Here is a 25,769-nt window from a genome sequence, read left to right on the forward strand (position 1 = left end):
TCTAACTAAGACAATTATTGTTAAACCCCAAACGAAAGTATCAATCACTACGCAGAATTGAAAAATTATTTATATTTTTTATTTAATATTTTTATCCTTGTCTTAAAGACCTCTCTAGCCTAAGTGCGTGCATTCTTGAAATTTTCGTTTCATCTTAGTTCTGCTGTTATGCTATCATTACTGTGTCATCCAGCTGTTTCGCGAGATATTTTGGTGTTTTTTGCATGTTACACGTGTCTGTTTCTCTCTATAATACCATCACTGTTATTATTATTATATTATTATCAATATTACCGTTATCATATAATTAAACTTTCACATTTTTATCAACTAGACCATTCATCCCCACCCAACGCCGTTTAGCTAATCTGTTTGACGCGGATTTGATTCTTCATTTGTCATTATCAGCATAGGTTAAACAAAACCGTTGCTGTATTATCAACTTTTGTGTAAAGGTTATTACTTCACGCGTAATAAAAAGGAATTCACATGAACCAATTCGCATGGCCTTTCCCGACACGATTTCACTTTGCTCGTTTCTTCGGCAGGGCTGAAGCTCGCAGATCTAATAACAAGGACAAATGACAATGAAGAACAGTCGACCTAAATACCTATGTGTATATATATATATATATCCCATGTCATATCGATTTAACAGTTTTCAATTTTTTTCGTAACCGCCGAAAGTTAGCAAGTTCACAAGAAAGTTTGCACTTGTTTCGATCATCGTAAAATCAAACGCGCCATAAGCCCTATGCTAGCGCACGGTTAGATGGTGAGCTATCGGTGTTCCGACGCCGTGATCCCATCTGTGGTCCCCATCTGGACAATGGTGCGTCGCGCCTGTTTCCAAGTCAACAGCATTCGACGGGCCTTATTTCCAAGAGGAGAAATCACCTTCGGAGAGGTAAAAGTCATGGTTAGCTATTACTGACAGTGTACTTACGTTTACTCTCTAATGGGTTCGCCCCATGGGTGAACATTTCTTTTTGGTTAAAGCTTGGCGGTTTTGGTTATCGGACGCCGGCAATTAGACCATTTGCGCTTCACTTCGAAGCCTATTAACAACAGACACCCGCATTTTTTGCTTTTCAGTTCGAGCGTTTTTAGTTCATAAGAAATTGAGGAATCAGTGCGTTGAAATAGAATATTTGAACAGATTTTACTGATGAACCGACGCTAGTATCGTAACTCCCGTTGATCCTTTAGTTGCCTTTTTTGCGGCCCACTATAACCAATTCGAATTGCTTCTGTTCCTCATTTTCGTTTGTCTATAGAACTATAAACAATATTTCTCGACTCGAATGAAGTATCCCTGACCCCATGCATCTTAAACAAACCATATGAGTAACATCGATATCCTCATACACACCATTTCCAACCCGCACTCATACCGTGCACCGTTCTATTTTTATTATTTTCTCTATCATTATTCCCTAAATTACTGTTATCGTCATTATTGTTGTCATATGTTGTTGGCCTTTAGCTTTCTGATATTTCCTTTCTCTTCCTCCTTCTGTGCTTATGTAACTGTCCTAGTTGTAGGTATAAAAATATAAAAAGGCTTTTGGAATACCTGGAAGCGGGATCTCATTACCAACACGTAGGTTTTCTACTGCCACCATCGTCATCATTATAATTATTATCACTACCACCAGTATTTTATCGTAGGCAATCAGTTGGAACAGTAATGCGGCTGAATACTGCAACTCGTACGCTACCATAAGCCTAAGTTGGCAGTACAAAAAGTAGTGGGTAATGTCCCGCGGAAATAGCATACCTGGTAGTTAGGCTATCTGCTATTTCCTATATGACTTTCTTCCTCTAACCCACTGATAGTCACTGTACTGTCGCCCTGCCGCATTCCGCTTTAACTCATGTGGGTTCGCCGCTGCTAATGTTGGCTATCATTATTATTTTCCAATTCCGTGCTTTTTTTGTGAGTACACACAGACAGGCAGCTATATGCTACCCTTCGATAACAGCTATCAGATCATCGATAGATCGATTTAATGTTTGTTAATGATTATGCAAAACAGAAGGAGGAGGTAATTAACATTGAAATTTCAAGCACACTTCAATTTACCTACAACAGTAGTCGTTGTCAGTAGGTCATGATTCGTCTAAAAGCTAGTCTTTACCGTTGAAACGGGCGTATCTTTTGACGTATTTTTATCTTTGCACTTCTCGCAGTGCTTTACCTGAATTTGGGGTGCCCCACCCCTATTTTCTTTTGTTTTATTGCAGTTGGTTAAAATTATGAATTATAACTTTCGTTTTGTTCTCATTCCATAGGCATCACTGCGACGTATTTGCAACACAGCATCTTCGTGAGGTTCATGTTATCTTATGTAGTTCGCATGCGTCTGTCTAGTTCTGGAGATACCAACAACGGAATATCAATGGTGATGATGGATATCCCTTACGAGTGAGGCATGCCCAGGCGAAAACAAGCCGGCAGACCTACGACAATAAGAACTCTTGTTAATTCCAAAACTTCATTCACCGAATATAAGTACCACTATAATTAGGCAGGGTTCGCGCTACTCGCATAGAAAGCAACAGTTCTATTGAGTTGAGGGATATGAATAGGATCAAAGAGCATCGAGAAGAGGGCACATCATAGAGAGAAGGATCATCAGCGAAAAAGTTTTTCTTTTAATATGATATCTCTATCGTATTTACCAACTGGGTCAGGCTAGAGGACAGGTGTGACACTGAAAACTGATTATAAGTCAGGCTGCTTCGATATTTCTAGTTAAAAAGGAAACAAGGTACAGTTTAGTTTACTACACAATCGCACACGTCCACTTGAATAATGAAAACGCAACGAATCTTTCAACAGAGACTGTTCGATTCGTCGAAAGAATAGCGGAAAAAAAGCTTTACAACGGCACCGAATTGCCATAATAGAAAATTTTTACACGTATTTACGTATAATGTATCTATTCTTCTAGGCTGCTTCGATGCTAGGCGCTAGAATTTTCATATTTCATTTGCCTCAATGTGTTTTTTCTTTACGTTCAAGCCCATCGTTTACCCCCTCGTCCTTTGCTCCGCCGAACTCTCGAACCCTGTCAGCGGTCGGTCACTAGACAAACCGATTTTCCACAATTAAACCCGCATTTACACACGCACGTATAATACTAAGATTTCAATGTGTTGTTATTTTATTATGGTGACGCTGTTTATTTTTAGTTTATTATTGTTATTATCATTATCGTGTTTCGTGCTCTGTTTATTTTTTAGCTACTTCCCGTTCCTAAACTCGTCGAAGTTACCGTTATCCTTTGCTCACCGCATTTGTTGCTCGTGTTGCTATTTATTTTGCTTGTTTTGTACACTCAAAGATAGCAGTGGAATCACAGAACAGGTACTACAATCAACTCACTCGCTTGCCCGTTCGCTCCTAACGACTGACGACCCACCGATCAATAACTAACTTCACCAAAGTATTTGCTGCGTTAAATTTCAACGTCCGGAGTCTCCTCAACTTGCATATCAGCACTGCTTATTTCACATTGATATACTTAGTATATTTTCTTATTGTTACTATTACATTTACGCCACCTTATTGTCAGTTCATGTCATCTGCATCAGCATTAATCTGTCCCCGTTACCATGATCACCGTTGAGTTCTATGATTTCATCCAGCCTACGAAGAACCCAATCAACCCAAGCACAGTTTTCAGTTTACCCGGACAACATCCTTGAATCTATTATCATTGTTATTATTAATGATTATTATTATATTTTTAATATCGTATAATATTCAGTAGTTATTATAAACTGACAGAGTTACACAGTTTTACGAGTCCCAGCAACAGTTCGTCCAGCGGATGATTGCTTTTAATGCGTACTGCTAGCAGGCTATTTTTGCCTTCATTATCTTCATGGTGTTAGTTATCGTCAAAATTATCGTCAAGATCGTCTTCGACGTCCTCATCATTAGCCGCCGTATCGTTGCCAACAAATTCACTGTAAACTGTGGGGTGGGTGATCTGCTCACAGCAAACTGGCTTGACTGATCAACCTCACCAATCAGGGTCCTGAATCGCCAGCAATTGTTCGAATTCGTTCAGCGCGCAACTGCTCTCTGCAGTTTCTCCATCTGTCGTAATCGGTGTTGTCATGTACAACAGCTCTACAGCATATTAAAATAAGAAATGCCGTAGATGTCCTTTGTTTTGTTGTCTATCTTCATCTGCAGATGCAAGGAAGATCGCTGTGACGCTCTGATGCATTCAGTTGCAGCAGTTCGCTCCGAACCGGCTTCGGTCACCGCCTCCTGCGACGTTCACTTTATCCTGAGCTGTTGCATCAATTGCCTGTTGAGAAATAAGAAAAACCAAGATGCAAATGTTAGGTCAAGGGATCAAAATCAAATCAAGGGATATGGAGTAAATTGCCAGACCATTTTATTTTCTTGAATCGGCAATTACTCAAGAAGGTTTTAAATTAAGTGAATGATCACATTAGGTAAATGGTTATAATTTATAAATCGCAAGCAACGTGAGATACGGATATTGCAAATGTTCCGTGAGCACCCGGCCAGTCAACGAATTGTTTAAAGACACCATTTGACGACAGAATTTCTAGATCAAGCTCGTGCTCAAAGGATGCAATTCTCTCTGTGAAAAATCGCTACGTAAAAATGCAGACACTTCAATTTCGAGGAAGATAATATATGGACCTTTTTCATGCAATGTCTAAATAATAAATGTTTACCAAGACACCGTAGTTTAGTCTATACTTATTTTGAACCAGATAAAAGGAACGGGCAAACCCTGGCATTGTGAAGTATGGAGTATTTGAGAACTTTTACGTACTCTCCCAGACATCTGTTTCTGCAGAATAGCCTCGGCCAATTGCGTGAACGCCTCCTCAATGTTGATATTCGCTTTGGCTGACGTTTCAAGAAATTTGATGTTGTGGTCCCGCGCGATCGCCTCTCCTTTGTCCTTACTAATCACCCTCTTGGCTTCCATGTCACATTTGTTACCAAGAATCATTTTCTCTACGTCTTCATTTGCGTGTTCGTCGATATATCTGTAACGTTAGGTCGTAGCAAAACAACATTCAACCTTTCATTATATATTAAGTATTCTCTTTAATGGGATTTGCTCCGAGCCGCGTCCATAATGCATAACTGGACATATAAAATATATAGCAAAATAGAGTAAAGAAAAATAAAGTCAACCACGGAGTCAGTGTGTGGTATAAGGAAATAAAGTCCACAATGAAGAAGCAGAAGTTTTCAGTAGATTTTTTAGACAAAATATATTTCAACTGTGAGCTTACTCTCTGCCCCTATTTTACTTTATTAATTGGACTATTCAATTTCAAATTTGAAAAGTAGTATGAATTAATCATAGCGAATTCGAAAGCATTGCATCAAGAAGCGCAAAAATTGCATGATAAAGTGCATGTCTAATGAAATATGCCTAAGGCATATGTTGCAGAAAACGCTACTAGACTCAAATGAAGCTTTGGTAATAAACGTAAATAGAATCAAAATAGATAAATTATTATTTAAGGATTCAAAAGCTGTTAGTAACACAGCTATTGTTACAGCCTGAAACATGTCAACTTTCTATCGTTTCGTAAGCAGTCGACAGCAGTTTGATGAAAGCTAATCTAAAAGTCCACATTAGAATCGCGACTATGATGCAACTCATCTTGGCCCCGTACATGCAAGGCGTTACTCGGCAAGTGTCTGACGAGTCGATCTTGAGTACGCACTGTTTTTATAAACAGGAGTAATCTTACTACCAGAGACATGTTTAGAGAGTCAACATATTGTTTAACAAGATTTCACAGGAATCATAGTTTCGACTAGTTTCGTCCAATGGTTTCTTCTATGATGCAATCTAGGCAGCTGAGGAACAACGCTTTACCCGAAGCCTGTCACAACTACGAACCTTAGCCACTTGGCAATATTTTCAAAACTCTTCTGATTAGTAATGTCATAGACGAGCATAATGCCCATCGCTCCCCTATAATACGACGTAGTAATTGTGTGGAACCGCTCCTGTCCTGCGGTATCCCAGATTTGTAGTTTGATTTTCTTGCCGTGTAACTCAATCGTTTTGATTTTGAAATCGATTCCTGAAATACAACAAAAAAAAAACACAGAGGATAAAAATACAGAAACATCAAACTAATGATATGATAAATATTGTCGCTGAAAAGTAGAAATCCTATTGGATAGATATTACCAAACTATAAGCAAGCTGTGTTATTTACAACGGAAATAAAACAAACGCGTCTCCGGAATCGTGATTTACCATTAAGCCCGGTCCATGATGGTGCCAACCAGTGTTGCATCGTATACAAAACATGAATCATGTAGTAAGAATTCAACTTTAGTCACCACTAACTCCATCCGGAAATGTTTTTTGACCTGACTCAAAGTGCTTTTGGAGGTTGAGCGTCATCGTGTTTTTGTGAGGAATGGCCTAAGCATACATATTTTTGACTATAAGTGACTACAATACTCAACATGTAATTGGATTAGAAGTAAGATTATTGCAGCCTGTTATATAACGTTTAGCATCTATTTTTTATAATTGTTACTACGTAATACGGTACCATTACTGCAAGAGCTAAACAGGGTTCAATATAAGGTGATCTTCATTTCTTTAAGATTGCATGACTCTCCATTCGAATCAGCTGGGTATGAACGCCAAATGTGTTTTTATTGTTGTTGTCTTTTTTGTAGCAAAGTGATTAATTGTCAGTGCAAGCAGTTCCCACAATTCTATTTAAAAAAAAAAATATATATATATATATATATACAACAATGATTACCTACAATTGGAGAAACAACGATTCATATGCAATTTGCTATAAATAAACTGAGTTCTCTTCTTTATCCCCCCCCCCCCGCTCTCTTTCTTATCCGGGACATTGTTTAAACGAGAACTCCACGTCCTTACAATAATAGCCAAAAGAAATATATTTTTGGTTGCGAAACGACTAAAAACATATTTCTGATAATGTGGCCAAAGATATGACACGCAAACTCTTTATTGCATGTGAAGGAGGCACCTAGAATAGTAAATCTATAGACTCTCTGGACTTTTTTGACCTATAGCGCATTATTCTCACTAAGTGGCCACTAATTTTATGAAAATCGATCAGATAAATTTTTAATATATACGTCAGTTAAGTATTTAGACATTGAAAATCTTCGGCTGGGTTGAATTGGTGAAGATTTTTCAATTTTTCTCGAAGCAACAATCTACAATTAAATATCGTCAAAATATTAAATATAATTCACAGCAGGTATTCAGAATTTCGAGGCCAGCAATCAATGTACTGTGCAACGCTAAATAAGTGATTAGCATATAGACGAACATGTTTTGTAACTATTAATGAAGCTAAAACGTTAAAATTGTGTCGTTTGTAGCATTTATTAGTACTGGATTTATTCAAACGTTGAAGGGCAAACAATTTAAGCACAGGGACATTTAATCCGGCACAGTTCACTATGCCTATTTCGTAACTTTTGAGTTTGTTCTTGTCAGCTTCTGCATCCTAAGTTCTACTTTGTCCCCGCGCTAAAAATCTAATATGAAGGTTCTGCTTCTATGTTCTTTTAAATGGTGAGATGTAAGCCAATTTTCGCCTACGTCACATATAGATAAATAGTTCACCGAAGTGTCTTAAACAAAAGCATCTCTCGAAGTATGGAAAAAACAAAAACACTCGCAAGCTAGAATAACACACTACTTGCAATACGAAGTAAAGAGACATAGTGCTTTTCTCAATTTGCTAAATTGGTATATATTATATTTCGAATTGTGCTCGATTACCAAAAAAAAGCAAAAAAAAGTTCGACAAACTCTTTATGTACGATAAATCGGTTATTAAAAAAATGCCACATTCTTATATTTGAATGTTCTGTTGAGTCCATATAGTAATATCGGACTTCTGATGATGGATATTATTTTTGTTAAATCACTCAGGGATACATTTAAATGAATCATATAAGTTGAATGGCACGACCTCGAAGATAAAAGGGAATTGCTCTTGGCACATATCTTTTGCGTATAATTTCTATGTCTATTGTTATTTATATTAGGCGGCCTGAAAGAAGCTTCAACGTACATTTACATCTGTACATTCGATCCTTTATCGACTAAAACAAAGCCTTTGCTGGCAAGTTTCCATAAGAAAGAAAAATCCATGAAGCATTGCTTCTACCAAATGCACGAACATCGTCCATGCTGCAAACAGTTCCCGTATTCAGGCCGAGTAACTTCCCCCAAAACACGAATCCAGCACCCGTCTCATAAATCTGCTCTCTGCATCATTATCGACGGGTGACATCTGTCACACGTTTATTTTACTGCTTTTTGAATGTAAGTCGATTGAAAACATAATCGATATAACGGGATGAGAACATTAAACGCGGAGCGCGGAGGCCCCGCTCACTTATCCATCATAACCATCGAGAACAAGCAAGCCGAGCTTCCTTCAAAATCGCAGCAGTTACGTTTCAATAGTTTTCCCTGCCGCCACTGCCGGTCGGAAGCACACCACTCTGTTTATCGTATTTTCCCGTAATTGAACAATTCGTACGCCAGGCGCATACTGGCTCAAACCAATCACGTGCGCCCGCCGTATGAACAGTGAAAGCGTTAAATTAAACTCAACCGCAGCAACAGGATCAAGAACGCCGACCCCAATAGCGTGCGTGTGCGCTGTATTTCTGTGTGCTGTGATGCTGCGACGTGCTACGCGACCCGCAGAGCTAGAAAGAAAATAACCCAGTTAGTGACAACGAAAGCCCAACCTGCTTGAGCTGGGCGGCGCGCTCGAGCAGACGCCCATACCCAACGATTCTACCTGCGATAGCAGCACTGGCGATGCGGCGGCGGCAGCAACGGTTCCAGTCACAGTGGCAACAGAAACACTAGTGTCGCCGGCTTCACAGGAGTGGGAGTAGCTCTGGCGCATCGCCAGCTGCACCAAGGCACCAGCGTCGTATGGCAGCAGACAGGGTATTTCCGATTGGCTCCTGTAGGACACTGTCTGCCGGCCATTGCTACCATGGCCCTTGGCTATTCTACCCGACGGCCACCTGTTTGATCTAAGGGAAAGAAAATGTAAGAAACACGTGGACAAAGAACGCAGCTACAAAGATTGATCTGCGACTACATTTTCATAGCGACTGGTGTGGTTGTCATTAAAGTCCAAACGAAAACGGAGGCCCCCACCTATTCGTCAATGAGTCATCCCCGACTATTCATGAAACACCATATGCATATGGCATGAGCATCGCCATATTACTGAATTGTTACGTTCTTTACTCCCAGTGTATTTTGCCTCTGCTGTTTTTCATAGCAGGAACCGTACGAGCGCGGCATACGCCGGTTCGCACAACCATTATAAATAAACACAGCGCAGTCGTATCAGCGACATCGCTGCGACGAGGATTGATTGTCGGACCAGACAGTTAGCATGTTATATGTACATGTAGGTCGGTGGGGGCCGGCGGGCTACCAGCGAGCAAATACGTCTATTATGTCGTCACCGCTGTCGTTGTCGTCGTCGTCGTCGTGGTGGTGGTCGTGGCTTGGTGCTAACGTATTTGCCTATGACTACTTGAAGTAAGGCAGGATTAGGGTTTAAAAGTGGGCGCACACACGGTCTATTTCTGATTGGAAAGTCACCGGCCGCCTGATACAAGAATGCTTCACAATAACAGGTATCGAATGAAAAATATGAAACATGTCAGGGTCCGTGTCTATCGATGATTCACCGAAAGCTGCGGTCAAAACAAGAGAGACCATGTTTGCAAATCATTCTCGTTCGATGAGGTGAAAATGCGAACAGACAGCCAACAGGCATTGATAAACACGTAAAGACGACTGAAGTACTATTCATATCAATAACAAGTAGCAACTGTGAGGTTGTGGAGACCAGTAAAATGCGGGGTAGTCCAGTCCAATGGTTAAGTTCTTTTAATAGTGGCTTTTAAAGTCACGTATCCTTCTGTGTTTGTTTTTAATACAAAAAATGATTCAGTAATAAATATAACCGGTGTATTGGCACGACGGTGTTCTGTACCTTATTGTTAATTATATATAATAATATTAAATAACACATGTGAGAATTCATATTCACAACAAGAGTTTATAAGATTAGCTACCTACCGAAGCAAGCAAAATAAAATTTTTCAGTAGTTGTTCTTGATAGCAGGCAGTTCATATAGTAATAAATCGAACCGTTAAGATCTGACCTAAAGGGGGCTGCCTACGACTAGGTCTCTACACAAAACAACCTATGCATCTCTCCCGGCTCGGAACCCAGATCACCTGTTATTACTCCGCCATCACTGGGACGTGAAGATGTAATAGCATCATGTGAAACAACTGTGTACAGTGTTTAATCAGTATCATAAATGGTATTTGTATAGCTAGCTTCAGTGGACAACGTTCTCGTCCAACATTTAATAGAAGTTATCATATAGCTGTAAATTAACGACAACAAACCAAATTCTTTAAGGTCTGTTTTATTTCTCTACTGAAACAGAATTAAAAAGGTTGTTACAAATAGGACCCAAAATTAATGAATGGATGTTGACTTTAAGCTACAAACATTTCACGGAGCGTCGTACTTATAGACATAACTGGACTTTCATTTTTCCAAACACAGCATGAGACAAAAATACTTTTACCGTAAGCGATAAAACGTTTGTTTCAATTTGCCAAGAACAAGCCCAAAACAAATTGAAGACCACCTAGCTAGTCATTACGTAACCATTAGAATAGTTCTTTTTAGCCAAATGTTTTATTTGCCCGTACCTTTCCATGCCAAGTTTTTCTTTTTTTAAATAGCTATAGCTAATAAAAAAAAAACATAGAACTACTAGTGATTGCGGTCCGACATATTTAGGCCATGGTTGTACCTGATTTCTTCCTTTAGGGCACCTTTCATTGGCTACATTTAGTGACGATTAAATAAGAACGTTTTGCAAATCTGATATTACAAACACATGCACCAGCAGACTGATGTAAACAGAATTGCGATATTTTGGTTTAATTTTTAGTTTAATCTTACGGAAAAGAGGACGGCGCCCATCAGCACCAAGGGGTAAGCGCTCGAGGAGTCGGTCACATAGTTGTGCCGCTCGTGCCTTTATGTACGCACGTTCGACGTGGCCGCTACCGTTAAAAGCATTGTATTAGGAGAGTATCAAGAGTTGCTCCCATCCGACGCTAATTTCTTAAGTTTCGCGCATTTTTTTAACATACCGACGGCGGCGCGTCGGGCGACTAAATAATAATTTCACAGCTAACCAACCAGGCCTCAACCATAAGCAAAGTAGCAACCTATGCCGCCACTAACTACGTTGTCGCCCATGAGACAATTAAATTCAAGGAATCGAATGGTTTTTACCCATCAGAGGTTACACGTCAGACAATGAACAAGCAGCTATTATAAGATTGACCGGTTTCAAAAAGAAATCAGCGTCAACCGCAGACCATACATAAAGGCTTAGTAGTTCAGGACCCTAAGACGAACACCACCATTAGCCGAATTGGTCGATTGTAGTATGGTAACTCAATATTTTTTGGATCATCATACTCCTACATAGATTGCATATACCTACATGCAGTTGTATAAGAGTGAGAAATGATATAGTCATGAACCTAGTGTCTTCAGGAACAATCGTCTCTCCCCAACTTTGTATATGAGATCCAAAAAAGGTATTCCAGTAATTTAATTTTACGACGACTATCGTTGAGCACACAAACATTTCCACTACGTGGAATATAATGAAAAAAATCAACTAGCCTAGACACGTTAGTCACCATTCTATGACGGAGCTCCTGTTCCATCGCTTGTTGTCGCGTCTAGCATTTGCGTTTCTCATCTTTAGCGAGTTTTGCAACGCGCTGCCTTGTCGCCAATGACAACGAAGCTCCGAGACGTTATTCTATCGACGATACTTGCCACGTAACGAAGGAGATGGTGGTGAGAGAGTGCAGGTATCAGTGGAGCGAACCGGCTCGAACCGACAAAATGTCGCCGGCGTTGCCACTGGCAGCTAAAGACAGCATCACTATTGGGTTCTATAGCGAGCTAGGAAAGGTTCGTTTCGCAGGTTTGTTGATCACTAACGTTAGTTACAGGCGCCTTGCAATGCAGCGTTCGTCTCTTAATATATACGAAGGTCGCGAGCGAATTTTGGACAGAGTCGATGATGAGCGGCTGGTAGAGACTGGGCTTCATTAGCAGATTGGGAATCAGCACAGTACAGCACAACGGGAAACAAATTCTAACTAGTTCCACTATTATTCATGCGATGATTCATTGCAAAAGCTTTAACGCATAATACACGTATAATAGAACCTCAATAGAACAACAATAACTCAAATAAGTAGAATACAGAGTCATATGTGATAATCTGATCTCATCTATCGAATCTAATACAAATAGACACGTGATGGAACACCAATAAACACTTGCTGTTGATCAATAGGAACAAAGGTTGTGTCTCTAATGGTTTGCATGACTGTGCTGTGATTAGCGAAGAGAACTATTGTTGTATCTAAATAGCTATAGAAAGCCTCACATAAGTTGCGGTTCGGGAAAGGATAACTCAAATGTCAATTTGTAAATGTCGTTTGCTCGCTAATAGTCTTATTTAATTTATATTTATTTAATTTTTCTTTGATTAACATTTTCCTCAAAATATACATAACATGTGTATTACGACTGGCACCCAGGAAATATTGAGTGGCAGCTGATATTGGTGTACCAACCTGAATGCCTAAACGAGAGTAAAATACTGATGCGTATAACTCGATTTAGCTGATTATCATTGAATATTGTCAACCGCGACTGCAAGGGCCTGTTCTTAACTGTAGTAAATCACATATGGTTCATTCATCCCTTGAATGGCTGGCGTCGTTGTTACATGATGCTGTATAATGGTGAATCGAACAAGTTTCATTTGAAACACTACAATTATCATAATAATAATAATAATAATAATAATAATAAGAACAGCAGTCCCAATGGAGATATTGTTGCTAAAAGACTAGAACCGTATATCTGCACATTCCTATTGGTTTTATACTATTATGCTAGTTGCAGAACTAGCATAATAGTATAAAAAAAGAAACTAACTTAGTAAAACTCACCGATCGTCGAGATGAATGTCGAATGAAAAGCGTCATCGGAGAAGCGGAACAAGATACACGTTTTGCCCACACCCGAATCACCGATGAGCAGCAATTTGAATAGGAGATCGTACGTCTTCTTGGCCATTGTTGCCGCAACAACGACTATCCTCTTCAATCGTTAACTAGAACACCACGAGTATCAATGCTAATTCCGATATTATGGTTGTTGTTGTTTTGACGCGACCAGCTTTTCTTTGATAGCTTCGACGTTAGTGAAAATATATCTAGCGAACTAAACTTATTGATATCAGACGATGTCAAGCAACAGCAACAAAAAAAATTTATTATACACAGCGAAACATATCAAATCTCAAAGTGTCGGTTGAACAAAGCACCGTCACACGCGCCTTCTAACTGACGTAACGTTTTGTGGGTGTCTGATCAATACGAAACCTATGCAACAGTCGTAGATTGTTTTCTCTCTCACAAGAGCGAAAACTCGTTGGTAAGCGCACACACTCTAAGAACAAAAGCACCTTGTGTACACCTGCACAGCGTACGACACAGACACCACCTTATAAACAGACTAACTACGGCAGCTGTAACTGCACTCGGGTCGTACTCGCACTTTTCCTTGTTCTATGTAAAATCTAACACACACATGTGTCGGATATCTTCGACAATAACGACTAAAGTAGCAATGATAATACCACGAAAAAATCCAGTGCCTCGTTGTTACAGTTAGGTATTACAGTTATCGGTTGCTGACGGGTTTCAGGATGTTCGTTTCCGTCGTGAGTACCTATGTTTCTCACTAACGAAGAACGAGAAGATTCAACAGTTAACAAAACGAGGCCACCCCACCGCTGCTAACAAGCTTAGGCCCCGCCTCACAGAGAGAACTAGACACTATCCGAAACCTGGATTTGCTACTTGGTTTACGATACCTTGGTATCAAGCGATACAAATCGGGGTTGAACCCTGTACGAAATAATAAACAACCACCTTGGACGTTGCACCACTTTGTCCGATGGTAGTGATGGTGGCGCTGATGGTGATGATGGTGGTCGTGGGGGTACACAAACGGAGGAGGGCAGGCGACGGCACGAGCAAATACGAAAAAACACAACAATTTCAGGAAAAATTTTCCACGAAATTGACCACTACGAAAAACTCCACAATTGTTATATTTTCCAGCCTTCTACACTTCTCGTACATATAGTACAAACACCCGCCACACTCAGTTGCTTGCGTTTTTGTTATTAAAGTTGACCGTTTCGTTTTCGATGAGGCGACGACGGAACGTGCGTCCACCAGTCGGTCCAACAGCAACAGCAACAGAATCGCAGGCCACTACGGACAACAGAGCAGCGAATAGTTCAGCAGCACTAGTTCGTTGTCGGATGGTTAACCCAAAACAGCCATACAGGCAGGCAAACAGACAGGCAGAAACGTCGTCGTGATGTTGCTCCTCCTGCCAGCGCTTCCGCTATGGCGATGACGTGATCAGCTAACAAAGCGCCACCAGACTGTAGCATTAGGTGGCTGGCGTCTGCATAGTGACCGACACGGTCGATACCAAACAGAAGTCAATGGCTGATCGTTAAGTTTGTTTCTAATGTTTGCTGGATGATGTTGGTAGTAGTCTACTCGCCATGCTGTTGTTTTTCCTCTTCTCCTCGTTTATCAGAGTGCGATTATATTTTGAGAGCAAACGATATTCGTTCAGTACGATCGCTCAAAATATTGGCCAGTGCGTCTCAAGAGGTCAGGCGTCACACAGCTGGTCGGTGCACGCGGCGACGGCTGTCAATGCAACTTTTTACTTAGAGCGATATTTCTCTGAAAATACAAGATACAAATAGAATGTGTTTCTCAAATTTCGGCCAGTTTAGAATTTCGGCTTTTCAGCCGACTGCTACTGATTGGATCAATACGGCTAATATTATCGTAGAATGGCAAATATAGGCCACTGTTTCTGCTGCTCTAATGCTGCAGCTACAGTCTCTACTGGCGAATAACGTACTAAATGAAAACATCGGCACCGTACAGACACAGTAAACGGTACCCTCTTCTCGCTCAAGAGACTTCTCGACACCCGTAATAGCACAGCCGGCGAAAACAACAATGAGAAGAGGGACAATGATGTCGATGTCGGCATATTAGTAAATAACAACAGATAATATAAGACAGAGCTTCAAGCAGACGCCACGAGCAGCGGCGCCGTGGAGCGGTGTAGAGATAAATACAACGATCGTGATGCCTCTATCAGCACACCGTTTACTATTGCCATAATAAATCGTCAGTAAAAGTATGGGCAGCCGCCGTAGCATAGGTTGTGCATGCATAGTTAGTTTAGCGGGCGGACAGCACCTCTGCCATTGGGAGCACTTCACCGCTAATTCTTGCGCCCAACATACCAATAAATGAACGCATGAAAACAATGACAAAAAAGAGCCAAAATAGTAGGCGACTCACGGCTTGAAACGGTGTTTCGGAAAATTATGGGATTAGAATTGAGTCGAAAGATTTTAGAAAAAGCTCTGGACTAGACCGAAGAACTTCGTTTTGCATCGGTCGGGATATTTCCACAAAGCTTTGCTCTTTTAATTAGTCGGTTTGTATGATTAGCACAAATGAATCTCTGGGGGCTTCGGCTATTTAGCCTGTGTGATCGTGGAAGGGAAACAGGGAGATGCCAGATTTTTTACATTCGTCTGCAGAATATACGACGTAGTAACTTTATCTTTAAAGTTTACCTTTAAGTTCTGCCAAAACAAAAAGATCAAGCCAACCGTTTTAATACGACATTTTTTAAAGAAACAACCTAACAAACAAGCTGAATGTTCAGTATTGTATAGCGATATGTTAATTACGGGTTGATGATAGAAGAACAATTATTTTTAACGAAAATTGGGCAGTGCTTATTTCGGGTACCACCTCTAATAAAAGAAATTACTGGTGATGAAGAAAGGTTAAAACAAATGACAAAAAGGTCTCGCTTTTATTTGTTTTTGCGCAAAGAGTTATTCCACTGTATAAAACAAATTATGTGCATGCAGTCTCGTGCTATAGAACATACTTTTTTATTGATATTTTGTTCAGCGAATACAGGAAACAATAACTTCGAAATTTATACTAAATATAAAGAAATAATGACAGAAAATTCTCAAACGTTATATTGAGGTAGCGGTTCTCTGTGTATCATTTAAGCAAATAATATATTGGAAAATAATAAATTACTGCTCAAAATAAAATTTCAGGTATACGTCTTTTACGTTTTTATTCATACTTTATTACGATATTCACGATCAGGTTAGTTATTATCAAATACTTCTGGCTACGTTTTTAGTCCATTCGCATATAAATTACCGTACCTAAGTAACCGGTCGTAGTCTGCAGAGCATAACGTGCAATGTCAGTCAAACCTAAACGTGTATCTTTTTACCAATTTTTACCGAAACTAATATATACTCAATGAATATAACAAAAAGAGAACATATTTTATTAACAATATTACAATAAACAGAAGGCTTTTCAAGTAAAAACAATACATAATTTTTAGTAGCAAATTCCAAAAGCACTGAACAATGGCATGGACAACGAACGAATAATACGTTTGCGCCTTTCCGTTAAGCTGTTTCAAACCTCGGTCGCGGTCCAGTGCTACGTTATTAAGCATCGGATTCGTTTTGTAGTGTTGTTGAAGAACGCCCTATTAGATAACAACATTAAGGATTTAATAGATACCTCACTTACAATCACTTTATTGGCCTTTAACACGAGTAAGATGCAACTAGTTCAATATGACAATGACACTCGAATCGATATAGGTTTTGTTGAGGTTGCATCCTGAATAGGTATTTTTTTTGCTCAGAAATATTATACGAGCTCTGCGGTTCCACAGTTATTCGAAATTCGCAAGTTGTAAATGCAAACACGATCTTCTATTTTATCTTTCTTGTTGTTATTTTTTTGATGTTCTATTGCCGATGTATAAGTAGTACATCGGTTACTACGATAATAAATGCTATTATAGATTTTCACTGTAACGACAAAAGACTGATTGCTGGATGTTTTTCGGTTGATTTGTTAATACGCCATTCCTGATGATGTTGCTACACATGGCGCTTGATAGCTTTCTACACCTATTGCCTAGTACAAATTATATATTGTTTAGATGTTGACTAAATTGGTATGAAAAAGATCTTTTACTACTTACTTTACTTTTTAATAAAACGGGCGCAAGCTTCTGGAACACAACTAAGCACTTTCCGTAACTACTGGATTTACTCTTATGATGTACATGCAGCATAGCTTCGATCTGTATGTGTTCCAAGTGGTTTGATTTGATTCATTTTGACACTGTAATTTATTTTGGTTTAAAATAGAAGACTGTAACTAAACTAACCAAATATGTTGTATCGTATTCAGTTATTTCGTGCTTGTCATAGCTTTTTGCGCATCTTACCAACATTCTGCAAATTGTGTGGTCGCAAAGTAAACTCTTCGACTTCGAGTAATCCACCAGTATGGTCCAAATAGACCAGCCGTATTACATGTAGTAAACATTAATGTTATCTCCGATCTCTTACAATTTAGTGCCATTAAAAACGTGTAATGGGCCAAGGATCGCGAATATCCTCATCAATTAATTATGAGTCGTAATAGCTATGCAAGAACTTAGAGAATAAATAATCAACACCTTTTATTAGAACAGTACTCTTTCTGACTGCTGTCTCGACATCATGTTTTCTGAAAGCGCCGTAGTTCGTGTTCAACAATTTACAAAGAGACAAAACCGGTCAGAGACGCAGAAAACTGTGATTAACTTGTATAGCGAGGTACAGTTTTTGTTATACCGAAAACCGTGACACTTGTTGCTTTTCCGTTAATAGTAACACATTTTTTTTTATTTATCGGACAATCGCTTTAAATTCGACTTCGCTGAAAATATTAAACTATTACCGTAGCTCGAAAAAAAGTATAATGCACATCACTCAGTGTCATTCAATCATGCACACAACCTATCTAGCAGATAAACCGTTTTATAATCCGTAGATAAAAAGTCACATGGGAAATGTTAACATAGAAAAATTTATTTTTTTTTTTAATTTCTATCGCTCTAGCCACCTTCATTTTTTAACGCTAACTATCTGTTCATCAACCAACATAAATTTTCAGCAGTCAACAGCTTTCCCAAAACGCTTGTCATCGAGTTTGATTAGCACCTTAACAATTTCTCGGCACCCTTCAAGACAACGAGTGATATACTCCACGACGCGCCGAAATCATCTCTAAGCACTGGACAAGTGCCGGTATCACTTGTAAAAACTCCGTCCACGGCGAAAGGCAGCTGCTGTGTCCTGACAACCTCTTCAAGGAGGATTTTCTTGGCAGTGGCGTTCTTGCTTTGAGCTGCAAATACCGTCATGCAAGAAAGAGCAAGAACCCACTCAAAGGCACATACCACAAACCGGCCCAAATTTCGTAACGACTCTAACTTGATGCTAGTAATTGTGTTAACTCGTTCTTTCAGCTCACTGCCATCGGCCCAACAGTCAAGTATTGTAAGCGGTGCAATATAGTACTCGAACGCGTTGCTTAGATCCTCCATGGGTGCAACATTCGCTTTCGGTGACAATACTTTTCTCAACGTTTTTAAAGCCTCGGTCGACTCTTTTTCGTCTTTTGCCGTCAATAGCCGCAAGACGAGGTATCGAAGCTTCAGCTCTTGTTTCTTTGTCTCGAAGTCTGTAAAGATGAAATGATACTGCTTTGGCAGTACCGACGTGTCACGATTATCTTGTAATCGGTCCCAGGCTACGGTCGGCACGAGGAATCCTTCTAGCTTAGCTCCGGTACGCTCGTCGGCGTGCAGTTTTTCTATTGAGCACGCCAGAAGAGCCCGCATCACCTTGGCGTTCGCCAATTCAAATGAGTTTTCTAGCCATGGTTTGAGTTCTTCCATTTCCTCAACTTTATGAAAAGAACCGAATTTATAGCAGGAAACAATACCCTCACCAATATCCTTCTGCGAGCTAGCATGTAAAGCTATTATCTTCCTATACAGTCGAATGGTCGCACCAAACGAGCAACGAAGCACATATGGGCTGATCAGGTACCCTAAGCTTTCCCACTGCAGATATTTAATGGTGAGGTTATCGCATGTGGCTAGAACCTTTAGACCGGCTTGAATCGCGCAGTAACACCACATCAAGCGCATTTTTAGCCGGAATCCGTTCGGCGAACGCTCCTTGGCAAACTCCAGCTCGTCGATGATTTTTAGTAAACTGCGCTCGTCACCACAGCGTTTAAAGCGCTCCGCGACCATATCAACAGCCAGCTCCAGGTAGCCGTCCATTGGGTTTGCATCTGATTGCCTTTCAAGAGGCGCACCCGATCGGTATTTGTCACACAACATCTTGATTTTTTTAAGCTCTTCCTCATCGGACCTGGATTGGCCAAGATCAAAATCGATGGCCATCCACGTTAGGGAATCTTTATTGGCAACTTCCGACATAGTATTGACTAGATGCGTTCTCTGATCCTCGGGCAACTCGCGTACGAGGAACAAAATATCGGCCACACACCAGGTTTTATTCTCGAAGAGCTTGTAAAAATTGATGAACGTCTTTTCGAACTCATCAAACTTACCTAACCTCTTGTACAGCAACATCCTGTTGATGAGCAACTCTCGACGTTTGTCGTGGTTTTCAACTTTCTCGATGAGACTTATAAGCTTCTCGGCAATATTGCCAATTGCTTCGCCGCGTTTTTCGCCAATATCAAATCGTCGCTGGAGCCATTTGTGGTCCTCACAATTTCTTCGAGCAAAACTAGCCTCGCTGATATCAACAGCTCGATCCCAGTCTTGCATTCGATTATAGAGTAACCATTTTTCTTCCGGAATGTCCAACATATACAGACGACTCGCGTTTTTCTCGAGAAACTCCGCTGTCTCTCCAAGTCTCTCTGAGTCCCGTAGAATCATGTATTGTAAATTAATCTCAGCGTCCACCGATGGAGGCATACGTTCAAGCATCTTATCTGCTAGCGTGAAGCACATGGTACGCTGCCTCTGGTCCTCAGATTCCTTGCCACTGAGGTACTGATGCATAACCGCTGTAAAATAATACGTCCGCTTATCTGTCAGCTTGTGTAATTGTAGTGCCGTATTTTTGGCCTTTGCCCTTTCTTTCTCGCGGATGTAAAGCATAAACAGCGAGTTGAGGATCTCTTCATTTGGGGCACGTTTGCATGCACTCTCGTATAACGGAATTACTTCTGTGTGGCGTTCAGCATCGCGCAGAGCGATCACTAACGGTGAAAGTGCAGAATCCTCGGTCGGTTGTTTTTTGATTAGCTCATCCATAAGTTTATTAGCATCCTGCCACCGATAAAGCTTAGTTAAAGCAAGTGCCTTTAAAGCGTACACGGTCGGTCCCATCTTATTGCCATATTTTTTTATCACTTTGTCACAGTCTTGCAAGGCTCGTTTGTAGTCGGAATTATCGAAGAAATCGTACACTGTCCGGAGACGTCTCTCCTCAAGAAGAGCACGTTGCTCCTCTTTTTTTGGAGGCATTTTTTCTTTATGACTTGATACACACGCACGCCTACTGCGGAAAATCTATTTTTGATGTACTCCCCACTCACAATGAAGGGAAGACACCGTTCCCGCCTTCTTGAGGGCCAAAAATTTCAGTAGACCTCACAACGCTTTTGTCTGATTCTTTGATCCCATGGACAAAATTCTACACAATACAAAGTTCGAACAACAAAATCGCACTGGAACCCGACCATGCGCTCGCACAGACACTGCGGGGCACCGGCGATAGAACGGCCCTATGGACCGCACTAATGAAATGATCTTTGCCTAGTGTTTTGGTTTGAGGGCAACCGGGCGCTCTATGCAGCAACATCTCAGCGCATTAACAAATGCATTCAATTTAGCTTAACTTCTGTTGTAAAATCTTAATTAGGTTGATGGTTTGAGACCTACACTGACTAATTAATATGACTATACAGACATTATCCCGACGCTAACGGGAAAAAGCATTGCAGCATATTACTAAAAAAGTAGAGATTCTCAATTCTACAATAGTTTAAAAGTATTGAAACAGGCTACCCTAAACAAAGTATCCTATTAGACAACAATATTATCCATAAGCAACTATGTATATAAAAATGACACTTTTATATAGTGCTATACCAGTAATTCCTAGTGTACTCTGAATTCCAAAAAAATACATGTTATTTTGTAGACGTCATGTAAAAAATAATAGTTATATATAAAGGTTTCTATAGTTGAAAATTTTAAACGATTAAGATTAGAACTGAGACTACAATTTTCATATTTATAGAAAGAAGCTTATTGAGTATGGCATGACGATTAGGATAAAGGTGAAATTGTTTGGGGGGCTGATAAAGATTACATTCAAACGAATCTAGCAGCTAAGGGCCGTCAAATGCCTCATTAGGTTAAGGTCCCGCATGAATTGTAGGCGACCATCATGACTCGAAACCGATTTCTCCATTATGCTTGTGGCCTCTCGTGCCTTTAATCAAGGAACTTACTGTAATTTTTCGATCGAAATATTGATGAATCATAAGTAGATTTGATGAAAATTGTAACTGATTGATTGATATATATGAAATATCGATCGGCTTAGTATGCAAATAATTTTTTTGCGTGCAAGCACGACCTTTTAAAAAAATTCCAGGATATTTTTAATTTAAAGGCAATAACTGAGTTCTTATTCCTCAGAAATTTTAACTTTTTGTAGAGTATTTTCTTTTGAATTGAAAGAATAGTTGGTGGGTTTCCACAGAAGTAAATAAGAAATACACCGCGTGTCCGGGTTTGCTATTTGTATTAAATTATCCAAAACCAGACAAAAGAAGTAAAACGAAACTCTACCCCTTTGAGGTTGCCTAAAATATTTGTTTGTAATTTAGTTGTATAGTTCAAGACATGACACGTCTCTTTTATACATTGGGGCATTGAGTATCCGCTAGCTAAAATATGTATATTCCGCGTGAATCCGTTTGTACAAGTACCTGTTCGATTATATACAGTATCCTTCAGTTCTTTCTGTTGGGAAATAAGCTTCTTCAATCAATCACATTTGTCGTGTAATAGGCAAAGCTTAAGCCAGCCACCCCTCTCTGGGAAAAACGCACCCAAGTTTGGTAATTTAAACCAGCCGATTCAGGCGTTGCCTGCAGAGACCAGGCATTGATACACCAGTGTCATGAATCGCCTGGGTGCATTAGGGAATGCACCGTTAAGGCAATAAAGTTGACTTCACGTAAAACCAATAAAGCAACGCATTCTAAAATTAAATAAATTAAATAAATTCATTAATAAGGTTAACTTCTTACTAGCATCGCTTAAATTAGGCTTAAATTATTCTTCTGTTGACCTGATATGGCCCGTTGATGAAAGAATTTCCTGTGAAAATTCAATTACTTTTTTAATTATGTTTCACTATCATTACCTTTATTAATGTCATCTATATATATGAGTATATATTTGAATTCATTTTTACACAGTGGGACTCATGACATTACTCACGATGTATGGAATTTATTGTCCAAACAAAAATATAACGTTATTTAAAAAGATACACTCATAGCTTCAAGTTTTATTAATATAGATAGATATAGCACAATTTTTTTTTGTACAATAACTGTAGGTGCAATTTGGAAGTTTTTTTTTTAAAACACGTGTCCTAGCAATCTAACCTAGACTTAATATAAAAGCTTACACCGCAATCTAGAATATTCCTTACATATATAAACAAGAGAATTCACTATTTTCATGAATATCGCACGTGATCCAATTCCGATACTCATGTCATCTTGGAGAATTCTACACCGCTTTAAAACGTCTAAACAGAAAGTACTGTACAGTCAGTAGAGCTGTGCACGTTGAACTATCGGGTATGCAACGTAGGCTGCAACGAGCATCGTTGTTCCGCCGTATGTAAGAGAGTGTATCTAAGCCTTATAAAGCCCTGAATCTATCCTTTTCTTGGCGCAATGCGTTCATTGTAGAAACGGGATCCTGCTGTCCAGTATGTTTCTGAACGGACGCTTCGCGGGTTCGCATAAATGGGTTAATCGATTTTTCTTCCGCGATTGTCGATGGAATGGTCGGTTTTTTTTGGGCGCGTTGCGTTTGGGCCCACAATAGTTTTTCCTTCACCTGTGTACATGAGAAAAGAATAGCACTGTTGCTCATAGTTTCTCTTTTTGTTTGACCGATGCTTTGCATTTAGCTTAGTATGGCCTTTACTAGTCCACTCTAAATGGTTTCTGGATACGTTATTATCGGTTTAATGAATATAATTCCTGCTTAATATAGAGGCACGTAGTAGTCTAGGTTCGGAGCCGAGTATAGACGTTTCGTTTCGTCCTTTGAAGTAATGCGTCACAACTTAAGTACACTACTTAAACGAGAGTCTCACAACAAAATCAACCCACTTGTTAATAAGTATAGCATTTGTCGTATATCATTATTACTTTCGTATAAAGAATTCTTTCACAAAAGAAACTTCATGATTGGTATGATAGTTGAACGTTAATTGATCGGTATAATGGCTTAACAATTACCGCTTGGTTGTCTGGCTCGACGTGTTGCGCATATTTCAGATTGTTCACGGTGTACTCGTGTCCATTGTAAACGCGTGTCTCGGGCGGGAGCGAGCCCAGTTTATCCATTGCTGCTTGCATCTGAAACCATGAAGGTAGGTAATAGTACATAGCAGAACAATCTATGATGAGAATGATTGCTTCGTATACTTAAATGTAAACGATGGTGCCGTGTACATTGTCATTCTCGAACACGTATCGAACGGAAGAACCCAACTGAGGTATAGATGGGTTGCTTGTAGTAAGAAATACCAACTTTAGTATATATAATATAATACTATATATACAGGGTGAGCAAGAATCTCTGTATTTTGCAAACTACTATTTTGAAAACCTTCGCTTCACTACTAATATGTAGGGCAAGAAAAAACGAGGTGCCAATGCGAAATGTTATCTATAAGACGTACTTGCTGAGCCGTGCCTTCAAAAAATTTTCCACATCCGGATGTGAACAACGTGTCACCGGTGAAGACGACTGGAGGACGTTCAGCTGGGGACTCCGCATCTCCTGCAATGAAATAGCATACGTGTCCTGTCGTATGACAAGGCGTGAAGAGACTCTGTGCCGTCAATGAACCTGCAATAAGACAAATGAATAAGGAAACATTATACATGCTTAAAAGCTATCTTCAAAAATTTGTCGATATTCTGTTCAGGAATTTATTTTTCGATTTTTTTTCGTAATAATAAGCTGGCTGTGCATCCACCGTACATAGCTGGTTGTGCTAGATTAAATACTGGCAGTAAATGAGCGAATAACCGTCTCATCTCTATAGGACTGTTGTTGAACTGGTCTACAAAAAAAGAAATGGTCACGATGACATACCAATAGTGATGTTGACGTTGTCCTTATTAACCTTGTCCGTGAGTTCCTTGATGCGATCGTCACCTCCAAAGACGCGCAAACCGGGACGCAACTGAAGAAGTTTTTCGTTACCACCAGCATGATCCCAGTGATGATGAGTCACCAGAACGGTGGTCAACTTTACTCCAGTACTTTTGACCGCTCTCAGTACCTACGGGATCAAGAAAGAATTCGGAACAGCTATGATGTCCAATCGGAAACTTTAATTGTGATTTTATCGTTTGGTTAATCTATCAATACCTATACTTTCTGTGCAAAAGTTTATAGTATAGCTGTTGGCATTAATAAAAATTATTTAATTACTTTATTAAAACACTGAGATTACAAATTGGTAACTAAGTGTATGATGCGTAGACATCTTAAGATATTGCACGACTTACACGATTTTGGTGCTTGATTGGCAGTACCGTATAAATGAACCTGATGCCATTCTTGAATCACCTGCTGCTTACCTTTTCAGGGTTAACGGGATCAACTACCGCGGCTTCTCTCGTTTTGGGACATATTACAAGGTACATGTAGTTATCATCTAAAGCTTCGAGGATTTGAACTTCCGCCATATTTCGCTTTATTAACACTGCAGAAGATGTTTTTAAATTGTTGCCTGCGAACAGGCGGTTTGCCAATGATTTCGTGGTTACAAGTCGACAACTCCGCGCAAAGCTGTAAAAAACCGGCACATCCCAGTATACAAAATTGATTATGGACTGTTAAACCTTGTTGGGTTTAGATGGGCTAGAGAACCTGGTGGGTAATTGCAACCTAAGCGAGTAGAAACACTTACATCATCCTTGGTTAAACGGTAACAATATAGATGACAACCGTTCGATCAGACAGTTGTTAACATTAGATTGCCTGCTTTGTGTTTCAGCTGTGATAATAACAAGCCGTTTCGATTTTAAAGACAACAACTCCTACATATATAACAGTGACTGGGGACCTACAAGTCCTTCGATAAAACAATATAGACATACTCGAGTAGACAGGTTCATTCGAATGCTTCTCGCGCGATTGCGTGCGTATCGATGCATTTTTGACGCGTATTGCAGTTGCGGGCTGTTCAGCAAAAAAGAATGATATCGGCAAAGGCTACTAGCTGTTTT

At 39.8% G+C, this 25,769-nt stretch overlaps 3 protein-coding genes across 9 annotated transcripts; all 3 read right to left on the reverse strand.

Annotated features, from left to right (window-relative positions):
• Positions 1-57: 57 nt before the first annotated feature.
• Positions 58-17,691, reverse strand: Rab10 (RAS oncogene family member Rab10). Of its 6 annotated transcripts, none has more exons than XR_002687533.1 (5): positions 13,161-14,141; positions 5,922-6,108; positions 4,830-5,049; positions 3,795-4,328; positions 58-897 (listed from the first exon to the last, which is right to left on the reverse strand). XR_002687533.1 is itself a non-coding variant. In XM_022853932.2 (5 exons), the coding sequence occupies exons 2-5, from the start codon at positions 13,285-13,287 to the stop codon at positions 4,245-4,247; spliced, it is 618 nt and encodes a 205-aa protein (XP_022709667.1). In that variant the 5' UTR covers positions 13,288-13,324; positions 14,148-17,691; the 3' UTR covers positions 58-4,244. The 6 variants fall into 6 exon arrangements, 5 of the variants coding, with proteins under 5 accessions (XP_022709667.1, XP_022709676.1, XP_022709694.1 ...); XM_022853932.2 differs by adding an exon at positions 14,148-17,691 and having other exon boundaries at positions 58-4,328; positions 13,161-13,324; XM_022853941.2 differs by adding an exon at positions 14,148-17,691 and having other exon boundaries at positions 58-4,328; positions 13,161-13,347.
• Positions 17,692-18,218: 527 nt separating this feature from the next.
• Positions 18,219-20,986, reverse strand: psidin (phagocyte signaling impaired). The gene has a single exon (XM_022853915.2). It carries the CDS (start codon positions 20,728-20,730, stop codon positions 18,367-18,369), a length of 2,364 nt encoding a protein of 787 aa, XP_022709650.1. The 5' UTR covers positions 20,731-20,986; the 3' UTR covers positions 18,219-18,366.
• Positions 20,987-22,706: 1,720 nt separating this feature from the next.
• On the reverse strand, positions 22,707-25,687 carry tzn (hydroxyacylglutathione hydrolase tenzing norgay). 2 transcript variants are annotated; one of them, XM_086973323.1, is made up of 6 exons: positions 25,641-25,687; positions 25,119-25,329; positions 24,628-24,817; positions 24,209-24,378; positions 23,763-23,882; positions 22,707-23,355 (listed from the first exon to the last, which is right to left on the reverse strand). In XM_086973323.1, the coding sequence occupies exons 2-6, from the start codon at positions 25,224-25,226 to the stop codon at positions 23,155-23,157; spliced, it is 789 nt and encodes a 262-aa protein (XP_086829449.1). In that variant the 5' UTR covers positions 25,227-25,329; positions 25,641-25,687; the 3' UTR covers positions 22,707-23,154. The 2 variants fall into 2 exon arrangements, with proteins under 2 accessions (XP_086829449.1, XP_022709586.1); XM_022853851.2 differs by lacking the exon at positions 25,641-25,687 and adding an exon at positions 25,451-25,634.
• Between the last annotated feature and the right edge of the window lie 82 nt (positions 25,688-25,769).

The sequence above is a fragment of the Varroa jacobsoni genome, unplaced genomic scaffold, assembly GCF_002532875.2.
Source record: "Varroa jacobsoni isolate VJ856 unplaced genomic scaffold, vjacob_1.0 scaffold_187, whole genome shotgun sequence".
Classification (NCBI taxonomy): domain Eukaryota; kingdom Metazoa; phylum Arthropoda; class Arachnida; order Mesostigmata; family Varroidae; genus Varroa; species Varroa jacobsoni.

What these genes read in the sequence shown, in the direction of transcription:
- Rab10 (XM_022853932.2), bottom strand. Translation starts at nt 13,287, where the DNA reads ATGGCCAAGAAGACGTACGATCTCCTATTCAAATTGCTGCTCATCGGT. An exon ending in GACATTCATCTCGACGATCG is followed by an intron (nt 6,109 to 13,160) that starts GTGAGTTTTACT and finishes GTTGTATTTCAG; the next exon opens with GAATCGATTTCAAAATCAAA. An exon ending in AATATTGCCAAGTGGCTAAG is followed by an intron (nt 5,050 to 5,921) that starts GTTCGTAGTTGT and finishes CTAACGTTACAG; the next exon opens with ATATATCGACGAACACGCAA.
- psidin (XM_022853915.2), bottom strand. Translation starts at nt 20,730, where the DNA reads ATGCCTCCAAAAAAAGAGGAGCAACGTGCTCTTCTTGAGGAGAGACGT.
- tzn (XM_022853851.2), bottom strand. An exon ending in CAACGTCAACATCACTATTG is followed by an intron (nt 24,379 to 24,627) that starts GTATGTCATCGT and finishes GTCTTATTGCAG; the next exon opens with GTTCATTGACGGCACAGAGT. An exon ending in TCGAGCCAGACAACCAAGCG is followed by an intron (nt 23,356 to 23,762) that starts GTAATTGTTAAG and finishes TCATGTACACAG; the next exon opens with GTGAAGGAAAAACTATTGTG.